The 20,000-nt window shown below is 40.9% G+C and overlaps 1 protein-coding gene across 3 annotated transcripts in view; it reads right to left on the bottom strand.

The window, feature by feature from the left end:
• Positions 1-1,793: 1,793 nt before the first annotated feature.
• pld1b (phospholipase D1b) overlaps positions 1,794-20,000 on the bottom strand; it is a 50,330-nt gene continuing 32,123 nt past the window's right edge. For 2 of the 3 annotated variants that reach the window (XM_078291300.1, XM_071904404.2), the window contains exons 15-26: positions 19,889-20,000; positions 15,135-15,263; positions 14,896-15,014; positions 14,218-14,331; positions 13,533-13,643; positions 12,935-13,023; positions 10,778-10,891; positions 10,046-10,095; positions 7,913-8,047; positions 5,764-5,917; positions 4,992-5,109; positions 1,794-4,248 (exon numbers count right to left, since the gene is read on the bottom strand). The exon at positions 19,889-20,000 is cut by the window's right edge and continues 108 nt beyond it. In XM_078291300.1, coding sequence (XP_078147426.1) covers positions 4,024-4,248; positions 4,992-5,109; positions 5,764-5,917; positions 7,913-8,047; positions 10,046-10,095; positions 10,778-10,891; positions 12,935-13,023; positions 13,533-13,643; positions 14,218-14,331; positions 14,896-15,014; positions 15,135-15,263; positions 19,889-20,000 — 1,470 coding nt within the window. In that variant the 3' untranslated portion in view covers positions 1,794-4,023. Of the gene's footprint in view, positions 4,249-4,991; positions 5,110-5,763; positions 5,918-7,912; positions 8,048-10,045; positions 10,096-10,777; positions 10,892-12,934; positions 13,024-13,532; positions 13,644-14,217; positions 14,332-14,895; positions 15,015-15,134; positions 15,264-17,499; positions 17,593-19,888 lie in introns of all 3 variants that reach the window. The other variant, XM_078291301.1, reaches the window with a different exon arrangement.

The following is a 20,000-nucleotide window of genomic DNA, read 5'->3' as shown; positions in this document are numbered from 1 at the left end:
CACCCAAGGACAGCCATTTCCAAATTCCATCACTGAGAGCATCAACAACTCATTTTCTTGACGTGTGACAGTCTACCAGAAAGACAGTCTGAAAGAAAGAGAAGATAGAGAGAGCAGAGAGCGAGTGTCACACAATAAAATAGATGTTTTCTTAAGGAGAGTCATAAGTCTTTAGGGCGAGAGAGGTTGAAGGAGAGGAGAGAGAGATGAGAGGAAGAGGAAGAGGAAGAAGTGTCCAGAGCTATCAAGAGGACAAAGGTATTTTCAATGTCCATCAATGAGGAATATGAGTAAATCTCATTTTCTCGATGTGGGTTAATGGTGTGTTCATGTGCTGGTGGGAAAGTCCGACATCCGGGACTTCCAAGTCAGCTGCTAAACAGCGTTGCTTTCATGTGCTATTTTGGCAGAAAATCAAACCTGGAATCAAACCCCACACGTTAAATAGACAAATGTTAGGTTAGTCTGGCTAACTTCAAACATGAAATAAAGGTGCATGTGTGTGTTTTCTTACTGTTGACTCAGAGTTCCCGACTTAATTATCTGACTTTGGAAGGGGAGTTCATGAAATTTCCAAGTAGGAAATTTGTTTAGCCTATATATCCGATAGCACATGAATGCACAATAAATGAAAAAAAATTCAGAGAGAGGATTAAGTGAATTCAGAGATATAAGGATATGCCTTTTGCCTTCGTATGGAGGTTAAGACCCCTAAACCACTAATGATCTATCTATATAAAACATGCCCCAAATACATACCCTATACCATGTAAATATCATATATACAGTATGTATTTGCTATCTGTCACTTTCTGCTTTCTATACCGTTCAAATAAAGGAAATAATGCTAAGGGGAGTAGACAGTCAATTCTCCTTTAAATAATGAGGTAGTATGAAGACATGGACGGCTCAACATGTAGAGAAAATGCAAACGCATCAACATCCAAAAAGACTCTTCACCAAGATGGCTGCCCAAACATCTGAGCAGTGAGAGTAGGAGGAAAGTCAGAGGCAGAAATCAGATCCTTTTCAATAGTCATTAATAACTCATTTATTACATCAAGTCACAAAACAATGCAGCACATGACGCGGTACTGTAGATCGTTTTTAAGGGGTTGCAACTTCAAACAAACAGTCTGTGCAAAAAGTGCAATTCATAGACACAGTGAGTAGTAAACAGACGAGTCATTAGAGTAAGAGAGAGAAAGAGAGAGCAGGTCAGTGGTTCTCAACCTTTACGACTCGTTTTCCACTCCAAAAGAAGAGGAGATGGCTGCTGAACCTGCTGCTGAAGGCATAAATACACAGAACGGTGAACTTTGACACCAGGTGAAGATTTTACCTCGTCAAGCTATTTTACTTGTGAATTACTGGAAGAAGCCTAGAGTTTATTCATTATTTCTCAAGAGGAAATCGTCACAAAAGTTAAAAACAAGATAATTCATCTGCGTATTATAAATATTTTCTTTCACATTCCCTAAACCGTTTCGCGGCCTCCTCAGAGGCCCCGACTCCCAGGTTGAGAACCACTGCGACAGGAGGTAGAAAGACAGGCAGAGGTAGAGAGGAAGATTAAAAAGAAGAGCACACTTAAGGTCTCATTTTAGCCATAAAATCTGTTATTAGTATGCAAGTGTGTTTTGGGTGCATCAGGCAGACACAGTGAACGCAGCTTGTATACAGGCACACTGTTCAGCATAGCATCAATAATGTTAACGGTTTTCATGGAAACTGTTCAGCTTGCATGGTTCACAATATGAGCAGTAATGTTTAATGGCAACTAGTTGTTATAGCATGCTATCAGCGACGTGTAACGCCTGTGATGTCTTATGGGATTGGTAGTTTACATGCTAACAGCACATACAGCGTCATGCAGAGAACACACAGACCAACATGGAAGACACTGAGGAAGGCTGAATATTCATGCTGCGTTCCAGAGATGTCGCAAAAAATCAGAAATTCCAACTTCCCTCTAGGAAAAACGCGACCGGACGGCCCTTCACGTCAGAATTGAAAGTAGGAAACTCGGGAAAGATTTCTCCACCCCCGAGGTTTCTGAGATGAAAGTCACCTGACGTCGCGTCAACATGGCGGCACACGCTGTGAACGCTACACAGCGTTACATTTAACATGCTTATAATCCTCAAAATACACTTAAGTTGCATTTAAAGCATTGCATGACCTTAAATCTACCAAAACCTGTGAGGTAAACAGCATTTGAAATGTAGAATTGCACTTACAGTTGCCCACGTTTTACGCTAACAAGCTAGCTAACTGACATTAGCTGTTGTCTGGGAAACAGGATTTTACACTGGGGGGAAAAAATCCTTTCTAGCATCCATATTTCTCCCCAAGTTTTTCTGAGCCTGACCACTGGAGGATTTCCAACTTTCGAATTTGCCTGGAACGCAGCATTAATATGAACAAATCATGCAGAATCTCAACGCAACGTAGTCCAATAGGCCAAAAAAATGGACTACAAAGACCAGACTGTCAGCCTCCATGATAAAAAACAGGTCAATTAAGGCATACTACAGAATCCACAGTATGAGGAATGTAAATGAAGATATGTACTGTTTTAACATGAGGCTAGAGTCTTTCATCCTTGGCACTTGTTGTGATTTCCTGTTTGACAAATATATTATGGTTAAAAGCAGGTTAGCAAGAGCAGATACACGGCAAGGCATACAAGTCAAGTTTTAGAAATCAGCTGGAGAGCAGCAACTCTTCATCCCCCTCTCCTTCTCCGCTGCAGTCTTCATTTAGTGTCTTTTCAAACCTTCTCGACGTAGAAGTGTCAGAGCTGCATTCCCCGGCCCTGAACGTTGCATAGTGTTGGTCAACAGTTTCGGTTTCAGAACGGAGGAGAGAGTCATTTATAAAAAGAACAAATAGGCTATAGAGTGATGCGGGGAGACCACGTCAATTTCGTTTTCTTTCCTTCTTCTTAACCTTCCTTTTTTGTAAACGTGAGGTTGATGCCCAAGTTGTCAGGCACTGTAGAGTTCAATGCTCCGGTTGCTGGTAGAGTTCTCTCACTGTGTGTGTGTGTGTGTGTGTGTGTGTTGTGTGTGTGTGTGTTTAAGACAACAATGTACATGTTGTATGAGAAGTTAAATGTGTGGGTTTGTGTGTATGTTTTCAGCGATACTGTCTGTGTATGTGTTGTAAAAGCTTATGTACATGTGTATGTATAAATGTATGAGTAAGTCTAATGTTAGATGTGCATTTAGTGGAACTCATAGTATAGAGGCTTTGCAGTTGGGTCACAAATCTCCCAGCAACCACGATTGGCGCCATCTTGGAGGTCCATTGGAGAACTGGCTGTGCAGAAATAATGTCTAAATCCATAAAAAAAAAAAAAACAGGCTAGAAGGTGGATTTGTTTCCAAATGTAGGTTACTGTGACACAGTAAACTGTCTTGTCTTTAGCCCTAGTCTCTACTCCAAAACACTCTGAGTTGTAGCTTGAGAAGAGTCAGCTCAGTTAACCTGAACAAACTGTTAGCTAGCTAACTAGCCAGCAAACACACTGATGTTAATGTGAACATGCTAACGCTAGCTGCTACTAGCTACGTTAGCTAGTGTGCTAATCAGATGTGTTAACAACAACACAGTGATGGTTAGCTGACCAGATGTTAGCTTAGACATTATCTAAACACTAAATTGATCACATTTATCAGTGGAGAAATGATCAGTTCCCGGTCAAAAACAGCACAGAAATGAACTCTTTTCAATTTAGTTGAGAAGGCCAAGTCTTATGTCTAACCTGCTGAAGGATTTATGCCAAAATATGTTGGTTTTTATCAACCATTAGACAACTTTTTAGCGCATCTGTCAGCCTCTAAGAATTCATTTGTTTTTCCTTCCAAGTTGTACATTTAGAAACGTAATTAACTGTTCACAGCCATTGTTGCTCAAGAGCTGAGGACCTCCAATATGGCCGCCAGAGGCTGCGTTGCGTCACCTGAAAGCCTCTATACGATGTGTGCGCGCACATGAATGCATGTCTGCGTCCCTCCCTCAGGTCCAGACCTCCATGGGGACCATGGCCTCCTTGGAGCCGATGGGAGGAAGCAGGTTCTGCTCACACAGGAACTGGAGAGGAAACTGGACCAGGAAGCCGCGGATCTTCTTCAGCTCCTCGTGAGCGCGGGCCAGGTCTTCCCTCTCCAGGCCCGGCTTGGCCAGGTAGCCCTCCAGCTCCAAAATGTTACGGACGTCGCTGGACGGCAGGCAGCGGAAAACCTGTCAGAGAGAGAGAGGCAACCTGATCTCACACAAATAAGAGAAATAGACATAAACAGGAAGTAGTGTCACATGGAAGCAGCGCAGTGGAAAGTAAGAGTGTTGTTTGACTTGACAACTCAAAACTTATCTTTTTAATCTAGCCTGTAACTAGCAGTTGTCTGTTTAAATCTTTAATTATTTTCTCTATCTAATCTTTTATTTATTGACTTTTTTATTTTATGATTCTAACTATTTGGTATGCACTGTCTTCTCTTTCCTTCCAAAGAAATGGTTTTAAATGCTATATTATAATTAGTAACACCCATTGTTTTTATTTTCTTCCTTTTCCTTGTGTATGTTTGTTTTTTTTAAACTTGCTGCTGAAATGTAAAGCAGTTTGAGCTGCATTCTGTGCATGACAGGTGCTATATAAATAAAGTTCATCCATTCCTTCATTCAATGTCACTGACCAGAGTTCAATTCCCAGCTTGAGTCAAATTAAAATTTTTAGCAAAAGTTTTTCTTATTTAACCATGACCAGAGCCTTTCCCTAACCTTAACCAAGTTGTTTTAGTTGCCTAAACTTAACTGTTAACAGCTGAAAATGCAATGTACAAATCGTGTTATTGTCACAGAATCCAATTTGTGGTGGAGGTAATTTTCACATACTAGAGAGAAAGTGCCATGAAGTGAACAAAGTGAAAGGTAAGTACGGATGTGGGAGTGGAAAACATGCAGTAGTGGTGTAACATCACATTTACCTTCTGGTAGATGGTGGCGTTGCGAGCGCCGGTGGCCACCCACACCTCCTTGTAGAAGTGGTCGCTGATGGGGTCCAAAACGTCGATGGAGGGGTCTGCGTTAGCGCCCAGGATCATCCTGAGAGGAGGGGGGGGGGGGGGGGAGAAATAATAAGACATAAAAACACAGAAAAAGGAAATGAAAGAGAGTGGAGGTGGGAGAGACAGAATGTGACAGAAAATTTTACAGGAAATTGTACGCTGACATATTTAGCAAATGGGAAGCAAACATGATCACGTGTGTACAAACCCAACCCATCTACATTTTAGACATGTATCTGACACTCTTATCCAAAGAATTCAACAGTAAAATAAGCTTCACTTTCTTTATTATCAACATACACAAGCAACCAAAGGCGTCAGAGCCACAGTACGCTGACAACAGATGGAATAAATTAACTTGTGTCCCTAAAATGATCGTGTATGGGGAATAAGAGCGAATAAGAGGGAATAAGAGCTAAGGAGAAAAGGCAGAATCTTTCCCCCCCCCCATTAATCAAGACAGGAGTGTGATTTTTAAGTTCAAGTACAGGAGGAAAATAAAGTAAACTTGTATATTGCGTTATTTTTCCCCTGCAAATTTCCCAGTTCTGTGTTATTCCACGTTTATTTCTGAATTCTGTTTTACTCAGATTTACTCAGAGTATTGGGCTATTTTTTTCCTATTTTCCACAATCATAAATCACATTGGAGACAGAAGTGCTGGGTAAAATAAATAAGACCCGGGACGTACTTGAAGCACTCGAGGCGCAGCTGCAGGGCGTAGCGTCCGGCCTGGTACTCCTGTCCGTCCATCACCGACCGCACCGTCTCCGAGTCTTCCACGATCACCGCCACCTCGCTGTCCCGCTTTCCCAGCATGCTCCTGTCGTTGATGTTGGCAGAACCTGACACACAGACAAATGGGACAGTTGATGATGATGATGATGATGATGATGATATTCACCAGCAGATGGCGCTGCAGGACTTTGTGCAGGACTTGATCTTAGGACTTGATCTTGCGGTTCCTGCAGAGCTCATACTCTCCAAAACACTTTATACAATACATACTGTATGTTCATGGCTCGATATTTGAAAAACACAGATGAGAAGATCCTCTAAAAAGTTACTATTTGGCAGGTTAAGGGCTCAAAACGTTATACATCAAAAATGCTATGAATCTAAAATATATCTGTTCTGGAAAAAAATAATTTATCTAGGGATCCTTGCCCAAAAATTTGAAAAAGACAGATGATTAGATCCTCTAAAATGTTCCTATTCGGTAAGTTAAGGGCTCAAAACACTATTCATTTAAAATTATATGAATCTAAAGTATATTTATTCTGGAAAAACTCAGGGATCATTGCCCAGTATTTGAAAAACACAGATAATTAGATCCTCAAAGATTTTACTATTTTGCAAATTAAGGTTTTGAGAGAATTAATAAACTTCCTTTATGTTTAATAGGTTTAGAGTTTTACTTTTGTGCCAGCAGTCACATTGTCAGGGCAGATGTCACATAAATAATAGACCTATCTTATTTTGTAATGAAACTCTTCCTATACATTTTTATACAGTCACTCCATGTCAGTTCACTGCAGCAAGGTGAAAAGCTCTTACCACGAAAAACTCAAAACATTTTTTCCATGAATTAATGAAAGAGACTTATTGAGATTGACGAATATATATATTTTTAAATATACAGTAGGTTTAGACTCTTTAGGTTTCCGCAGCCCTACAGAGTCAAAAATAAAACCCTGTTCAGCCCAGCGAGGTTTCAATTCCAACATGAAAAGCATCAGATTTCGAGGATAAAACATAACATCTGCCGTTCAGTGGGCGCTTTTATCCACAGCACTTCAGTCCCATGAGCACGTACAGTATATTTTTAGCATGGGACGCCCCAGTTGGAACTGAACCCCTAGCCTTAGAAGGGTTTGTGCCACGCTAAACCTATGAGTGCTTTCCTTTGTCTGAAATGAGGATTCACACGATGCCTTTTGCTTTTTTGACATTTTTAGGCATTTTAAGAACTACTGCTCTCCTCTTACATCTTCCTTCTCTGCTTTCTACCTCCGCTACCTCCTCAGCTCTTATTTCCTTGCACTTCTCTATTATACATCTTCATTGTAGTGTCAGTAGAATATTTTATGACATGCATCGTCTTTTGGATGCTTGTAATGTTGATGAGATTTAGGAATTCAAGCTTACTCCGCTCGTACTCGCTGTAGGTAGTTTTGAATGAGATCATCAGCTACTGTAAATGCCTAAAATTAAACTCTAAATAGCTGCTATTCATGCGAACACCTTATAACTCCAATCTTGCGGATTTTCATGTTTTGACTTCAGTTGTAGGGTTACCTGGTTCCTCTATGGGTTGAGAAAAATCCTACAACCCTTGGGCCTATGAAGCTGTTTCAAAACCCCATTAGATAAACTAAAAAATGCAAAAATGCATAGTGGTCAAGCTGAAAACAAGGCTGCTTTTCTTATTTCTGAAACGTCACATTTTGGAGATGGAAAGTTTTTCACTGGACAGCGATGAAATGTAACTCAATAAGTCCCAATATGACTTAAAAAGACGCAGATCTGATGTGTGTGTGCTGAATGTGTAGGAAATGTAAATGAAAGGTTTCACTCCCAAATGCTATATATCCATTTTGGAAAAATGTTGCTGCCTGAAATTATGCTGCAAAATATTTGAAAAACAAATTATTCTGTCCTCAAAAAATGAACTATTTTATAAGCAGAATGTGTTCACACTCCTGACTTCAACACTAACACATAATGTGCTTCACTTTCACGCCTGCAGTCAATATGGAAGTGGAGCGGGTGTCATTTTTGAGAGCAAAACTCTTCAAATGTACAAATGTATAAAAGCTGTGTAAGTCGGTGTGATGTACCGATGATGACGGTGTTGTCGTCGGCGATGAGCATCTTGCTGTGGACGTAGATGAGCTCGGTCACCAGCTTCCCCTCCAGCTCAGTGTGAGTCCTCAGACCGGCGAAGGAGATGTAGTTCATCCACTGGTCTCCCACTGTTGGCCGGGACAGTCACAGGTTAGTACTTTACCCAAAGAGACTTCCTAATGAGTTAGTAGGTAGGAGTTTAGGAGTTCAGTGTCAAGGAGACATGTATGGAAAGAGATTAGTGCCAGCAGACATTTTTTGAGGCAGAACTGTAAGCCACAATTTGAAATTGAATGCAATGGCTTGAAATTGAATTAAACTTTTAACTTTTTGTCCTTTTTCTATAATTTACAATTCAGTTTTCTCAGTTCAGATTAAGCTGTCTGAGAAACATCTGAGGATTTAGGAAAAGCAAATGAGCAAAGATTCAATCCACTAACGCCAGACAGCATACTGCTTCTCATAGTTTTCACTGGCAAGTTTTAGCTTTTTTGTCTCGTTTTTGTTTTTGTCCTCGTCTCATTTCAACCATTTCATGGTTAGGAACTTGTTGAACAATTTGCGTCAAAAGACCGGAAAGACCGAATGTCTGGAATTGGCCATAGTGACTAATGAAAACTAGTAGTAGTACCAATATGCTGCCTAACGTTGTCAGATTGAATCTTTGCTTGTTTGCTTTTCCCAACCCCAGATCTTTCTTAAAAAGATCAATCTGAACTAATAATAAAACTGAATTGGAATTGAGAAAACAATTAAGTTAAATTCAGTAATAACCACATTTAATTTCAAAATTTAAAATTGTGCCCTTTTGGAATTAATTTGGTCTGCAAATTCATTTTTCAAATTTAATAATTCAATACATAATTCAGGTGTATGCAATTCAAATTCAGTAATCTGCTGGCACTAATCTGCTCCCATACACATGGCTGTTGAGGGACATATTGGCTTTGGAGAGAGAGAGAGAGAGAGAGAGAGAGAGAGAGAGAGAGAGAGAGAGAGAGAGAGAGAGAGAGAGAGAGAGAGAGAGAGAGAAAAGGTCAAAATAAGCTCAGAAACTGTGCTTACAGGCCTGATCCACTGACTATTAGTTTAAAAATATACAAAACCAAATCCAGACTTATGGTTTTGGAAGAGTATTGCTGTTCTTTGCTTTTATGTATGTGTGTGTACATTTGTGGCAAAAGTTGGGTTTGGTTGGGTTCTGCTGTTTTTTCGCTCTCAGATTGCAACTTTAATGACAGACCTGTCCTCTATATTAAAGATTGGACATATGTGGGTACACTCCAGGACTTTTGGTTGAAACTTTATTTACCCAGGATGCATTTGCTGAGCACATATGCTCTTTTTTCAGCAACGCCCTGCTTCACCATTCAGGTACAGATAATATGTGTCTTGCTCTGTTTTCAGGATTCTTGTATTTCTTACACAACTTTTTACTTTTTAGTGTTGATGTGTTTTCGAAAAGTGCAGTAGTAGTACTGGCAGTAGTAGTAGTAGTAGCAGTAGTAGTAGTAGTAGCAGTAGTAGCAGTAGTAGTAGTGGTGATACACAGACAAATTTTAGGGCAAATTTGGGGCAAAATTTGCTGGCAATGGGCAATGAGTATGAGCAACTGGGCAATGGGCAAAGAGGGCAATGGGCAATGCTAGCTGACAGATTAGAGGATTGTTATCTTGGCCTCCTCTTTTCTAAATGTAACAATTTAATAATTTTATCCAGGTTATCCACTGCAATTTCATAACATGTGAATCATTAATATTAAGACTTATGTATGGGTCTGTTTTGTTAACAAAAAATAATAATCTATTCTATTGGCATATAACAGCTAGCTAGCTGGCTAGGTTAAATGTTGTATAAAAAAGAGTCACAGCTATTATTTCCTGGTGGTGTTTACTGTTTAGCAGCAGTTGGGTTGTAGTCCTGCACCTTGTACCATCCACCATTATTTTGAAAATATTTTGGGCTGAGGATGAGGTCACCTGATCCATTTACTTGTCACTGATTGGTTGGTGTTGAAACCTTGTTGGCTGGATTTCAAACTGATGCATTGTTTTCAGTGAATAATAATAGAACCAAATTTGCCCTAAAAAAAAATTTGCCGGTGTATCTTCTCACCACCAACTTACTCTCTCTCTTCAGCTGGGATATGATGGAGTGGTCTCCTCTGATCATCGTCCTACAGGAAGGACAGACAGAGACGGTTTATTATCAGGGAAGCAGATACAGAGATGGTTTATGAACTGGAAGTAGAGACAGAGATGGTTTATGAACAGACCTGCTGCTCACCTCTGTCACAATCATTCCTGACAATGCAAGCCTTTGTATGTGTGTGTGTGTTTGCATGGGGAGGGCTGAATATTTACTTAAGAATACTAGCTGTCCAATAAATGCCTGCCTCAAAAGGTATGGCACACACACACACACACACACACACACACAGTTTACAGCCCTCTTGTTATAGAGTTAAGGTGTGGCGGTTCTCTATCACTGACTCTTTCCGGTCCTTAAGTCAAATAAACCCAAGCAGCAAGTGGATCCATAGTAGTTTCTCATTACAAGGTTGCGCTCATGCAAACACACATTTGTATTACTATACTTGTGAGGACCTTCACTGACCTAAACCCAATTCAAACTTAAGCTTAAACCCAAGTTCTAACCCTAAACGCTCGCTTTAATCTCGTGTATGTTTTCTTTCATCTGATTTCATTAATATTAACCATTTCTTTATTCTTCTTTTAACGTATTTTCTCCTGCTTGTGCTTTGTATTTTTATCTCATTATGTACCTATTTTTTCTATCCTTGTGAGGACATTTGGTCACACACACACACACACACACACACACACACACACACACACCTGTAGTTGAAGTGCATGACGGCCTGGATGGCGCTGCCTCCTCCCGTGTTGATGTCTCCCTCGAAGCCGGGCAGCAGAGGCGTCACCACGTACACACGGTACTTCTTACCCTCCCTGAGGACACAGAGACAGGAGACACACTCTTTCTCAGTATGCCTTCCTGGGCTTTCTTGCGTCCTTGATGATGTGTTTTACAAAATATCTAATGGCTGAAGCACAATTCCAAACAATTCTGAGGACGAATAAAGATCTGGATAAAGATTGAACTGAATGGTGACTTGTCCGATGAGAACGAACAGAAAGCCCCGAGATTCATTACGAGAACAACACATCAGGTCCAATCAGTGTTATAGAAGGTTTGCAGTTGTGTCACAAATCCAGCAACCATTTCTGGTGCCATCATGGAGGTCCAGTGGAGACCTGGCTGTGCAAATAAAGTGTAAATCTACCAAGCAGCTAGAAGCAGAGAGCAGCTGAGTCAGCTTGTTGTGGTGTGGCTGTAGATCCATTCAGTAACGTTCTCAGTAAAAGTGAATAGTGTGATAAGGTGGATTTGGTTACTGTGACACAGTAAACTGTCTTGTCTTTAGCCCTAGTCTCTACTCCAAAACACTCTGAGTTGTAGCTTGAGAAGAGTCAGCTCAGTTAACCTGAACAAACTGTTAGCTAGCTAACTAGCCGGCAAACACACTGATGTTAATGTGAACATGCTAACGCTAGCTGCTACTAGCTACGTTAGCTAGTGTGCTAATCAGATGTGTTAACAACAAGACAGTGATGGTTAGCTGACCAGATGCTATGGTTAGCTAGCTAACAAGCTGCCATTATCTAAACACTAAATCAATCAGATGGATCAATGATGAAATGATCAGTTCAGTCAAGAACAGACAGAAATGAACCGTCTGTTTAATTCTGTTGAGATAAGTTTAGAAACACAAACAGCTGTTCACAGCTATTGTTGCCCAAGAGCAGAGGACCTCCAATATGGCCGCCAGAGGGTGTATTACACCTGAAAGCCCTTGATAGTGTATAGTACAGAGTCGGTAGAAACAGCTGGGAAAGTGACAACCTGTGTGTCTTAATTCATTATGTAACGTCAAGCACACAGCCCGTCTGAAACTGTAATGATTAATTTTCTTGAGCTCTTGAGTTTGTTCTCTCCAAGACGATGTGGGGAGAACGTTCCCCACAGCGACACGAGCATCGATTTGGCATTCTTTGTTTATGAAAATCACCTACAATGTTTAACTACTTATTATAATGTTTAACTTGTACAGCAGCTCACACCCAAACAGTAGCAAATGAATAATGCTGGAACATTTTGATAAAAACTACCCTGGTATCTATATACTGGAGCTGGAACAGGGGAAGGAACTAGGTCTGGTGTGTGTGTGTGTGTGTGTGTGTGTGTGTGTGTTTTGTGCAGGGTGTGTTATCGGTCTCTAAAGTCAATATCATCATTTTTCTCTTTCCTCTGATAAGCTCTTATCTGCTTGACAACAAAACGTCAGAGACCGAACCTTAAACAGTAAGATACTGGAATAAATCTTGAAACAAGCCAAGTCAAACAAGCCCATTAGATGACTTATAATATGAGATCAGACTATTAGTCATCTGGAAGGTACACAGCATTCAGGGCCAACAGGAACACATCCATCATTCAGTGTGTGAGACTGTGTGTGTGTGTGTGTGTGTGCGCGTGTGTGTGTGTGTGTTTTCCTAGAAAACCATTTAGAGGTAAGGCTAAATACACATATACAAAAACACTGGTAGTTTACAATGTGGAAGTGTGTGTGTGTGTATGTGGGTGCGTGTGTGTGTGTTGTGTGTGTGTGTGTGAGTGAGTGAGTGAGAGAGTAGGAGAGAGTGTGTGCGTGTCTCCAAGTGTGAGAGAGTATTTTCCTTTAAAATCATTGAAAGTTAAGGCTAAATACACAAAAACACTGTTAGTTTACAATGTGCAAGTGTGTGTGTGTGTGCGTGTGTGTGTGAGTGTGAGTGAGAGAGAGAGAGAGAGAAAGAGAGAGAGTGTGTGTTAGTGTGAGAGAGTATTTTCCTTTAAAACCATGTAAAGATAAGGCTAAATATACATATCTCCATATAAAAGCCCTGTAAGTTTCCACAGTGAACAGTGTGTAAAGTGTGTGTGTGTGTTACCTGTATGCTGTGATGATGCGCTCGGCGATAGTGTCTCCTATCTTGTTGAAAACGTGTCTGTTATCAGCACAGCTGATGAAGAACTGATTCTGAAAGGAAAACACACACATAAATTAAAATATATAATATAAAGGGTTAGGGTTAGGCAACACCAACTTAAGTATTAGCGATTGTAGGTGAATTTTATTTTACCGCAGCCAGGAGGGAGGGGGTAATATTCAGAGAAAAAAAACCCTCCGAATTTCTAAGATTAAAGTCAGAAATTTATGAGAACAGAAACTCACAATTTCTGAGATTAAAGTCAGAAATTTGCGAGAAAAAACTCAATTTTTTAGATTAGTCAGAAATTTGCGAGAAAAAGCTCACAATTTCTGAGATTAAAGTAAGAAATTCACAAGAAAAAAAACATTTCTGAGATGACAGTCAGAAATTTGTGAGAAAAATCTATTTTCTTTTCCGATTAAAGTCAGAAATTTGCGAGTAAAAACTATTTCTGAGATTAAAGTCAGAAATTTACAAGAAAAAAAAAATCACAAGTTCTGAGATGACAGTCAGAAATTTGCGAGAAAAAGCGCCTCTGACGCGCACGGCCAGGCACCTCTATGTAGACGAAGTGCTGGCTGTTCTTGATGGCGTGGACGTAGGCGTTGTGGATGGACTCCTCATGGTACTTGATGCCAGCTGACCAGTCAGAGGAAGACCGCAGGATCTGGGAGAGGGAAGAGACGAATAATGCGGATCTTAGTCTGTAGCTAAAGCACTGCGCTCGGCCTCGTCGGTAAGTAATCTTTATGCAGAATGTCCATTCAAAGCTAATGGGGTTGCACTTGATGAAGATATATCTAAATGTTTAATTCAATTTCAGGCTGGACAAAATGTTTTAGTCCCTCCAGCCTTGAGACACTGATGAAGACAAAGACATCCACCGTGAAACTGAATTAAACATTATAACATTTCCTCTTTGAGTGTGATCCCATTCCTCTGCACTCTGACGTTACGCTTCTTATGTGTGTGTGTGTGTGTGTGTTTCTGTGTGTGTTCTACACAGATTTGAAAACATAGAAAGGAAAGAAATGATTAGAAAAACATCTCATCTGAAAAACAAAGAAAAGAGGACAGACAAACTGAATTTGTGACAGAATCCAAATAGCAACAAAAAACAACATGGTGGGAAATTGTAGAACAGCAACAAAATGCATAAACTGACAATTCAGGGAAATAAAAATTAAACTAAAATAGACCAGATTTATGTGAAAATCAAATCGAACGTGTGCAGCACCTACCTGCACTTTGGCGGGGGTGCAGTTGGGGACTTGGTACCGCAGCTCTCCAGCGGTGGTGTGGGACTTGGGCAGCAGGTACGGGTACGACAGGGAGCGGTACTTGGGCTTCATAATCTGGAGAACACCACAGAAGAAGAGACAGACAAGTCCATCATGCTGAGATGAAGTTACAGAGAGTTGAATCAGACTTGTTTTGACTCCCCGCTGCCAAAATCTCTGACCTGGCAGGATGACGGGTCACCAGAACTCCAGTCCAATAAACAAGCTACTTGTGAGTGATGTGACTTTTGTTTACAAGCTCTTGTAATTGGTCAGTGTGAACCTAAACAAACCAAATAAAAAAATACAACAAACAAAACTTTTCCACTCTGGTTTGGACCAACTGTATGTGTGATCGTACCCTCAAATAGGGTTTCCTACATTTTTTGGATCTGCAGCACCAAATAGGAAATTCTGTATCTCCCCTCCTCCACTGAGAGGTCAGAGGTCAGAGGTCAGAGGTCAGAGCAGCAGCCTGGAGCCGGAAGGGATTCAGTGTCTTGCTCAAAGACACTTCAGCAGGACAGTTGGCTTTAGCTGGGATCGAACCAGAGACTTCTGGGTAACGGGCCGGTCTATAATCACCAGGACAACCTGCCACCCCACAGCAACAACAACAACAACAGCATGACCTCTGACCTTGGTGAAGTTCCAGCGCTGGATGAAGTGTCTGGCCACGTCCCGAGCCGCCTTCCCATGAACCACTGAGGCGATGTCATGCCAGGGCATTCTGGGAGTTGTATGCCTGTCTATAAAATCTAAAAACGGCAGAAACAAGAATGCAAATTATTGATGTGTTTGCATGAGTATGCAAATCACATACTGTGTGTATGTGTGTGTGTATGTGTGTGTGTGTGTGTGTGTGTCAGTGTGTTTACCATCGAACGGTTTGTCCAGTTGAATCCAGTCTTTGTGGACGAAGTTGCAGTAGTCTTTTCCATGCCAGAACCTCGTGTCTCCAACCAACTCCCCAACTCCTGTGTGGAGGCTACGCACTGAGCCGCTCCCTGACACACACACACACACACACACACACACACACCAAATTAACTATCATCAGGAGAACACAATGCACTCTGCGGTCAACACAAAGCTCCATCTCATCACGCACAAAACAATCACTAGGGGGCAGAACATGAAAGAGCAGAGAGATGTAGGAAGAGCAACGAAGACACTGTGCAGAAGAGTCTTCAGACTGGAGTGTATCAAAAGGTTTAACACATTTCAAAGTTAGTTTTATGCAATTTGAGCCACCTGGTGGATCTGGAGGGAAATCTGCTGGATCGCTTTACGGCACAAAACAGGAAGAGGTTCTGTTCTTCCAGAGCAAACGGAGCTAAAGCTGAAAGAGTTTCTGGCAGCAGATGGTGGAAGGAGGGAAAGGAAGATGGAGAAATCACTTCCAACATGTTGATCCTCTCCAGGGAGGGGGAAGCAACGGGGCTTATGGGAAATGTAGTCTTAATGTGGAGAAACACTAGCACTGACAATACTACTGGTCCACCATGCTCTCATTTGTTTACAGTCATTATACCAAGGTGTCTTGATGAATTTGACAGTGACATATTGGTGTTTAAAAATGCGACACGTTGCATTTTTAAAGATGTGAAAATAAAGAGCAGCTGGAAGAAAAGTAGCACACGACACAAGTGGAGATTTATACAATCTCAGCATAAACAGCAACTAGGAGCAACACAGCATGCAGACTGAAGCCACAGAGAAAACAAAAAACAGTAGAAACCCACCTAAACTCAATTTACCCAGCTTTTTATCAGCAGAATAGACTTTACTCATGTTTTAAGGCTGATATAAATTTTACGATGTGAAATTCAGAGTGTAAATCGTGCTACACTGATGTAAGTTATGTGGTTGTTTTCCTCACAGTTTACCCATCCAGCACTGCAGCAGCAGGAAAAACAGATCAGCCTGCGCTCCTGTACATTCCTCAACCTAATGAAAACCTGCTGGATGTGTTTTACTGCAGTTTGTGTGTGTGAGAGAGAAAGTGAATGTGTGTGTGTGTGTGTGTGTGTGTGTGTGTGTGTGTGTGTGTGTGTGTGTGTGTGTGAGAGAGAGAGAGAAAGAGTGAGAAAGTGGAAGGTGTGTGTGAGATAAACAGAGAAAAAGAAAGTGCATGTGCGGAAAAAAATGTGCGTAGACGTGAGAAAGAGTGAGACAAAGAGAAACAGTTTGTGTGTTTGTGAAAGAGAGAGTGTGTGTATGTGTGTGTGTGTGTCAGAAAGAGAGAGAGGCAGTATGATTACAGGCTTCAGTATCTCATAAAATAAAACCCAGAGCCTGTGTGGTGTTTCTAAAAAAAAAAGGGAAAATAAAAAGATAAGCCACATCTTTCCCTCTTCAGCCTGTTGGACTCTAGATGAAACAGAACTTGTTAAAGTGGCGTACAGTGTAACTGGAAACTCTACTGGACGATTTTATTTTATTTTTGATTTGACCCCACTTCTCATTTTATGGATCGTATTGCTGTTCTTCATTTTCTCTCCATGTTGCTGCAGTTGCCATTTAGTTTCTGTTATCCAGTCCAGTTCTGTCTTAGCTTCCTGATTTGTTGTTGTTGCTAATTTCTTTATTTCCTCTTTATTGCCTCTCATTCATTGTTGTTTGTGCTTTTCCATCTTTCTTTCTTTCTTTTATTGAGCCTATCTTTGTGCCTTTCATTTATTGTCTCTCATTTCTTTGCCTTTATTTCATTGTCTATCTATCTTTCTTTCTTTCTTTCTTTCATTGTACCTTACTTTCTTTGTCTTTCATTGTTTGTTTCTTTCTTTCATTGTCTTTCTTTGTTTGAGTCTTTCTTTTTCTTTCTGTGTCTGTTTCTTTCTTTCTTTCTTTCTTTATGCTTTTCTTTGAGGTGAAATATTTTCATAAGCCTCTTGGGGTTTTTCATTTCACCTGCACAAATCAGTAATTGCATGTCTTCTTTTTGTGATTGTATATCAGCTTTAACCCTTTTTTTGCCTCACTTCTATATTTTATCAAATAAACAAATAAACGAAACTAAGCTTATGTCTGTATCACAGCACATAAAAAAGACACACGGTGAAACCCGTCAGGCCGACAGACAGACCGACGACACACAGCTTCACCTCTCACACTCTGGGGTGACGAGCGTCATCCCAGATCAAAACCACAGCAAAGCACTCTGGGAGACGGGAGGCGAGCGGCGAGGCGAGCGGCGGGGCGACGGTAAGCCCCGCCTCTGCGGCCCGCCGCCGGACTCACCGGCCTGAGACTGGCCGATGGGAAGGGCCGTTCTCAGCTCCGCCAGCCTATTGGGGATCAGATTGTGTTGGCTGGTGACGCTGTTGGACCAACCTGGACAGAGCGGCCACAAATACTGAGAAACTGAGACAGAGGCGGCCTGCTGAACGCCAACAGTGAACGGGTCGGAGGCTGAGGTGACAGCACGTCACTTTCATCCAAACCACCTCACAGGAACCAGCACCAATGTACGCCATTCATCAATCAGCACTTGTGTCAGTAAAATAAACTCATGCCAATCACTTATACAAGCAATTTGATCAAAATTCATTATAAAAGTTGCAATTTTATCAAAAAACGTGCCGTTTGCTAGATGATACAACTAATAAAAAACAATACTACTGTTGGTGGATGGGACACTAAATGCAAAAACTAGCACAAACTATAACTGTACTCTGATAATACACGGCTGGATGCTAGAGGAACATAACATACAGTATAGTCACTGTCAGCTGAAAACCTCATATCTCCAAAATGTCAACTTTAGAGGAAGAAAAACAGCCTTGTTTTTAGCTTGATGGCAATGTATTTTTGACATTATCCAATGAACATGAAACATGAAACATGAAAATCATCAAAACTGAAGTTAAGAGGATTTCACCCAACATCAGCGAGATGCCATTTGCCGGACATATTTGCTAAAGTGCTAACCATATACTGAAGATTCAATAAATTTGGATATGTGCGCCAATTAAACCAAACTGATCCTAAATATGAACGTAAACAAGAATTTGTCTGCAAATATAACAACAAATACCATTTGGTGGAAGCTTTTATCTAAAGCACCTTACAATACAAGTGAATGTATTTAACATTTGTATAGAGTCAGGAAATGGACTCAAGGGATGAAAATGACAATCAAGAGTATTTTGAGTGAAATATAAAAGGTTGAATTCATTTAGAATGACTGTAATTGGAAATAAGGAAGTTCAATCTTTCATTATCTTTCTTTTGCATGGATTCAACCTGTTCATTTCAGTTACAGCCGTTTTTAAATAATGGAACTTTTTCTCTTTAACTTACATTAGTTAAGTCCATTCCCTGCCTCAATGCTCTACACATTGAGTTACACTTGAGTTACACAGGAGCACTAACACAAACTAGCTATTATCCACAGACTAGCTATTATCCAGAAGCCCAAAGGAGAACAGTGTACCACCACAGCTGGAAGGTGCTAAATCAGGGGCGAGGAAACCTTTGGCGTTAAATCTACGTTTTTTTCTGGACTAAGCTAGGGAGATCTACCGGTGTCAGTTTCCTGCAGGAGGAGACTGGCTGTGGATCTGCTACATATAGAGGCTTTGCAGTTGAGTCACAAATCTCCCAGCAGCCGCAGCTGGTGCCATCATGCAGGTCCAGCTGCTGTGCGCAAATTTATGTAAGCAAGAAAAAGAACGAAACCTGAAAAAGGCGTGGTGTGGTGCGGGTGTCGGTCAGTTGAGAAACGTAAGTAAAAATGAATTTGACTGACTTGAACGATTTGTTTCCAAACTGTTTTGTCTTTAGATTTGGAATAATTTCACCAAGACAAACAGCTGGTTTTTGGCTTTGATAACTAGCTAACTAGCCAGCAGGCAAATTTAGTAAGTTAGATAATAACTAATAACTAAGTAACTAATGTTAATGTTAACATACGACTAAGCCACTCCTAACAACAGCTGCTACTACAAGCAAGACAGTGATGTTAGCTGACCAGATGCTATGGTTAGCTAGCTAACAAGCTGACATTATCTAAACACTAAATCAATCAGATGGATCAGTGATGAAATGATCAGTTCAGTCAGAAACAGACAGAAATTAACCGTCTGTTCAGTTCTGTTGAGACGGACGAGTTGTAGGTTTAGAAACTCGATCAGCTGTTCACAGAGCTGAGGACCTCCAAGATGGCCGCCAGAGGATGTGTTACATGTGTTACGTCACCTCAAAGCCCTCTACTACTGCACGTTTACATGTTTACCTGAGCAATGATGATCATTGTTAGTGAAGCATTGAATAATTAGCAAACAGAAATTAGTAATGGTGCACATGCAGTTTAGCTGCTGGAATACAATCAAAGCAATACAAAAACATAATTATGCGTCATAGTGAGTGAATTTAATGCTGTGTTTGTATGCAACTTTTGCATAAGGTGTGTGTGTGTGTGTGTGTGCTTTCTACCTTTCTCCTCAGCTTTTATTGCCTTTCCTAGCACTTTTCTGCCATACATAATCATTGCAGGGTAAAAAAAACCTCTAAAACTAAAATATCATCCAAAAATGTAAATGTGGGAGTGTAGTGAGAGAACTTTACTTTATATATATGTGTGTGTGTGTGTGTGTGTGTGTGTGTGTGTGTGTGTGTGTGTACTCACTCTCCTCGGCGCTCTCCACGCTGCTGACGCTGTCGGCCTGGGCCAGGCCGTGTTTCTGCAGGTGTCTCTTCAGGCTGAACTTCCTCTTCATCCTCCCCTGCCCCTTCAGCTT

Source organism: Centroberyx gerrardi, chromosome 22, assembly GCF_048128805.1.
Source record: "Centroberyx gerrardi isolate f3 chromosome 22, fCenGer3.hap1.cur.20231027, whole genome shotgun sequence".
NCBI classification, from domain to species: domain Eukaryota; kingdom Metazoa; phylum Chordata; class Actinopteri; order Beryciformes; family Berycidae; genus Centroberyx; species Centroberyx gerrardi.
This window is presented reverse-complemented; position numbering and strand designations above follow the sequence as displayed.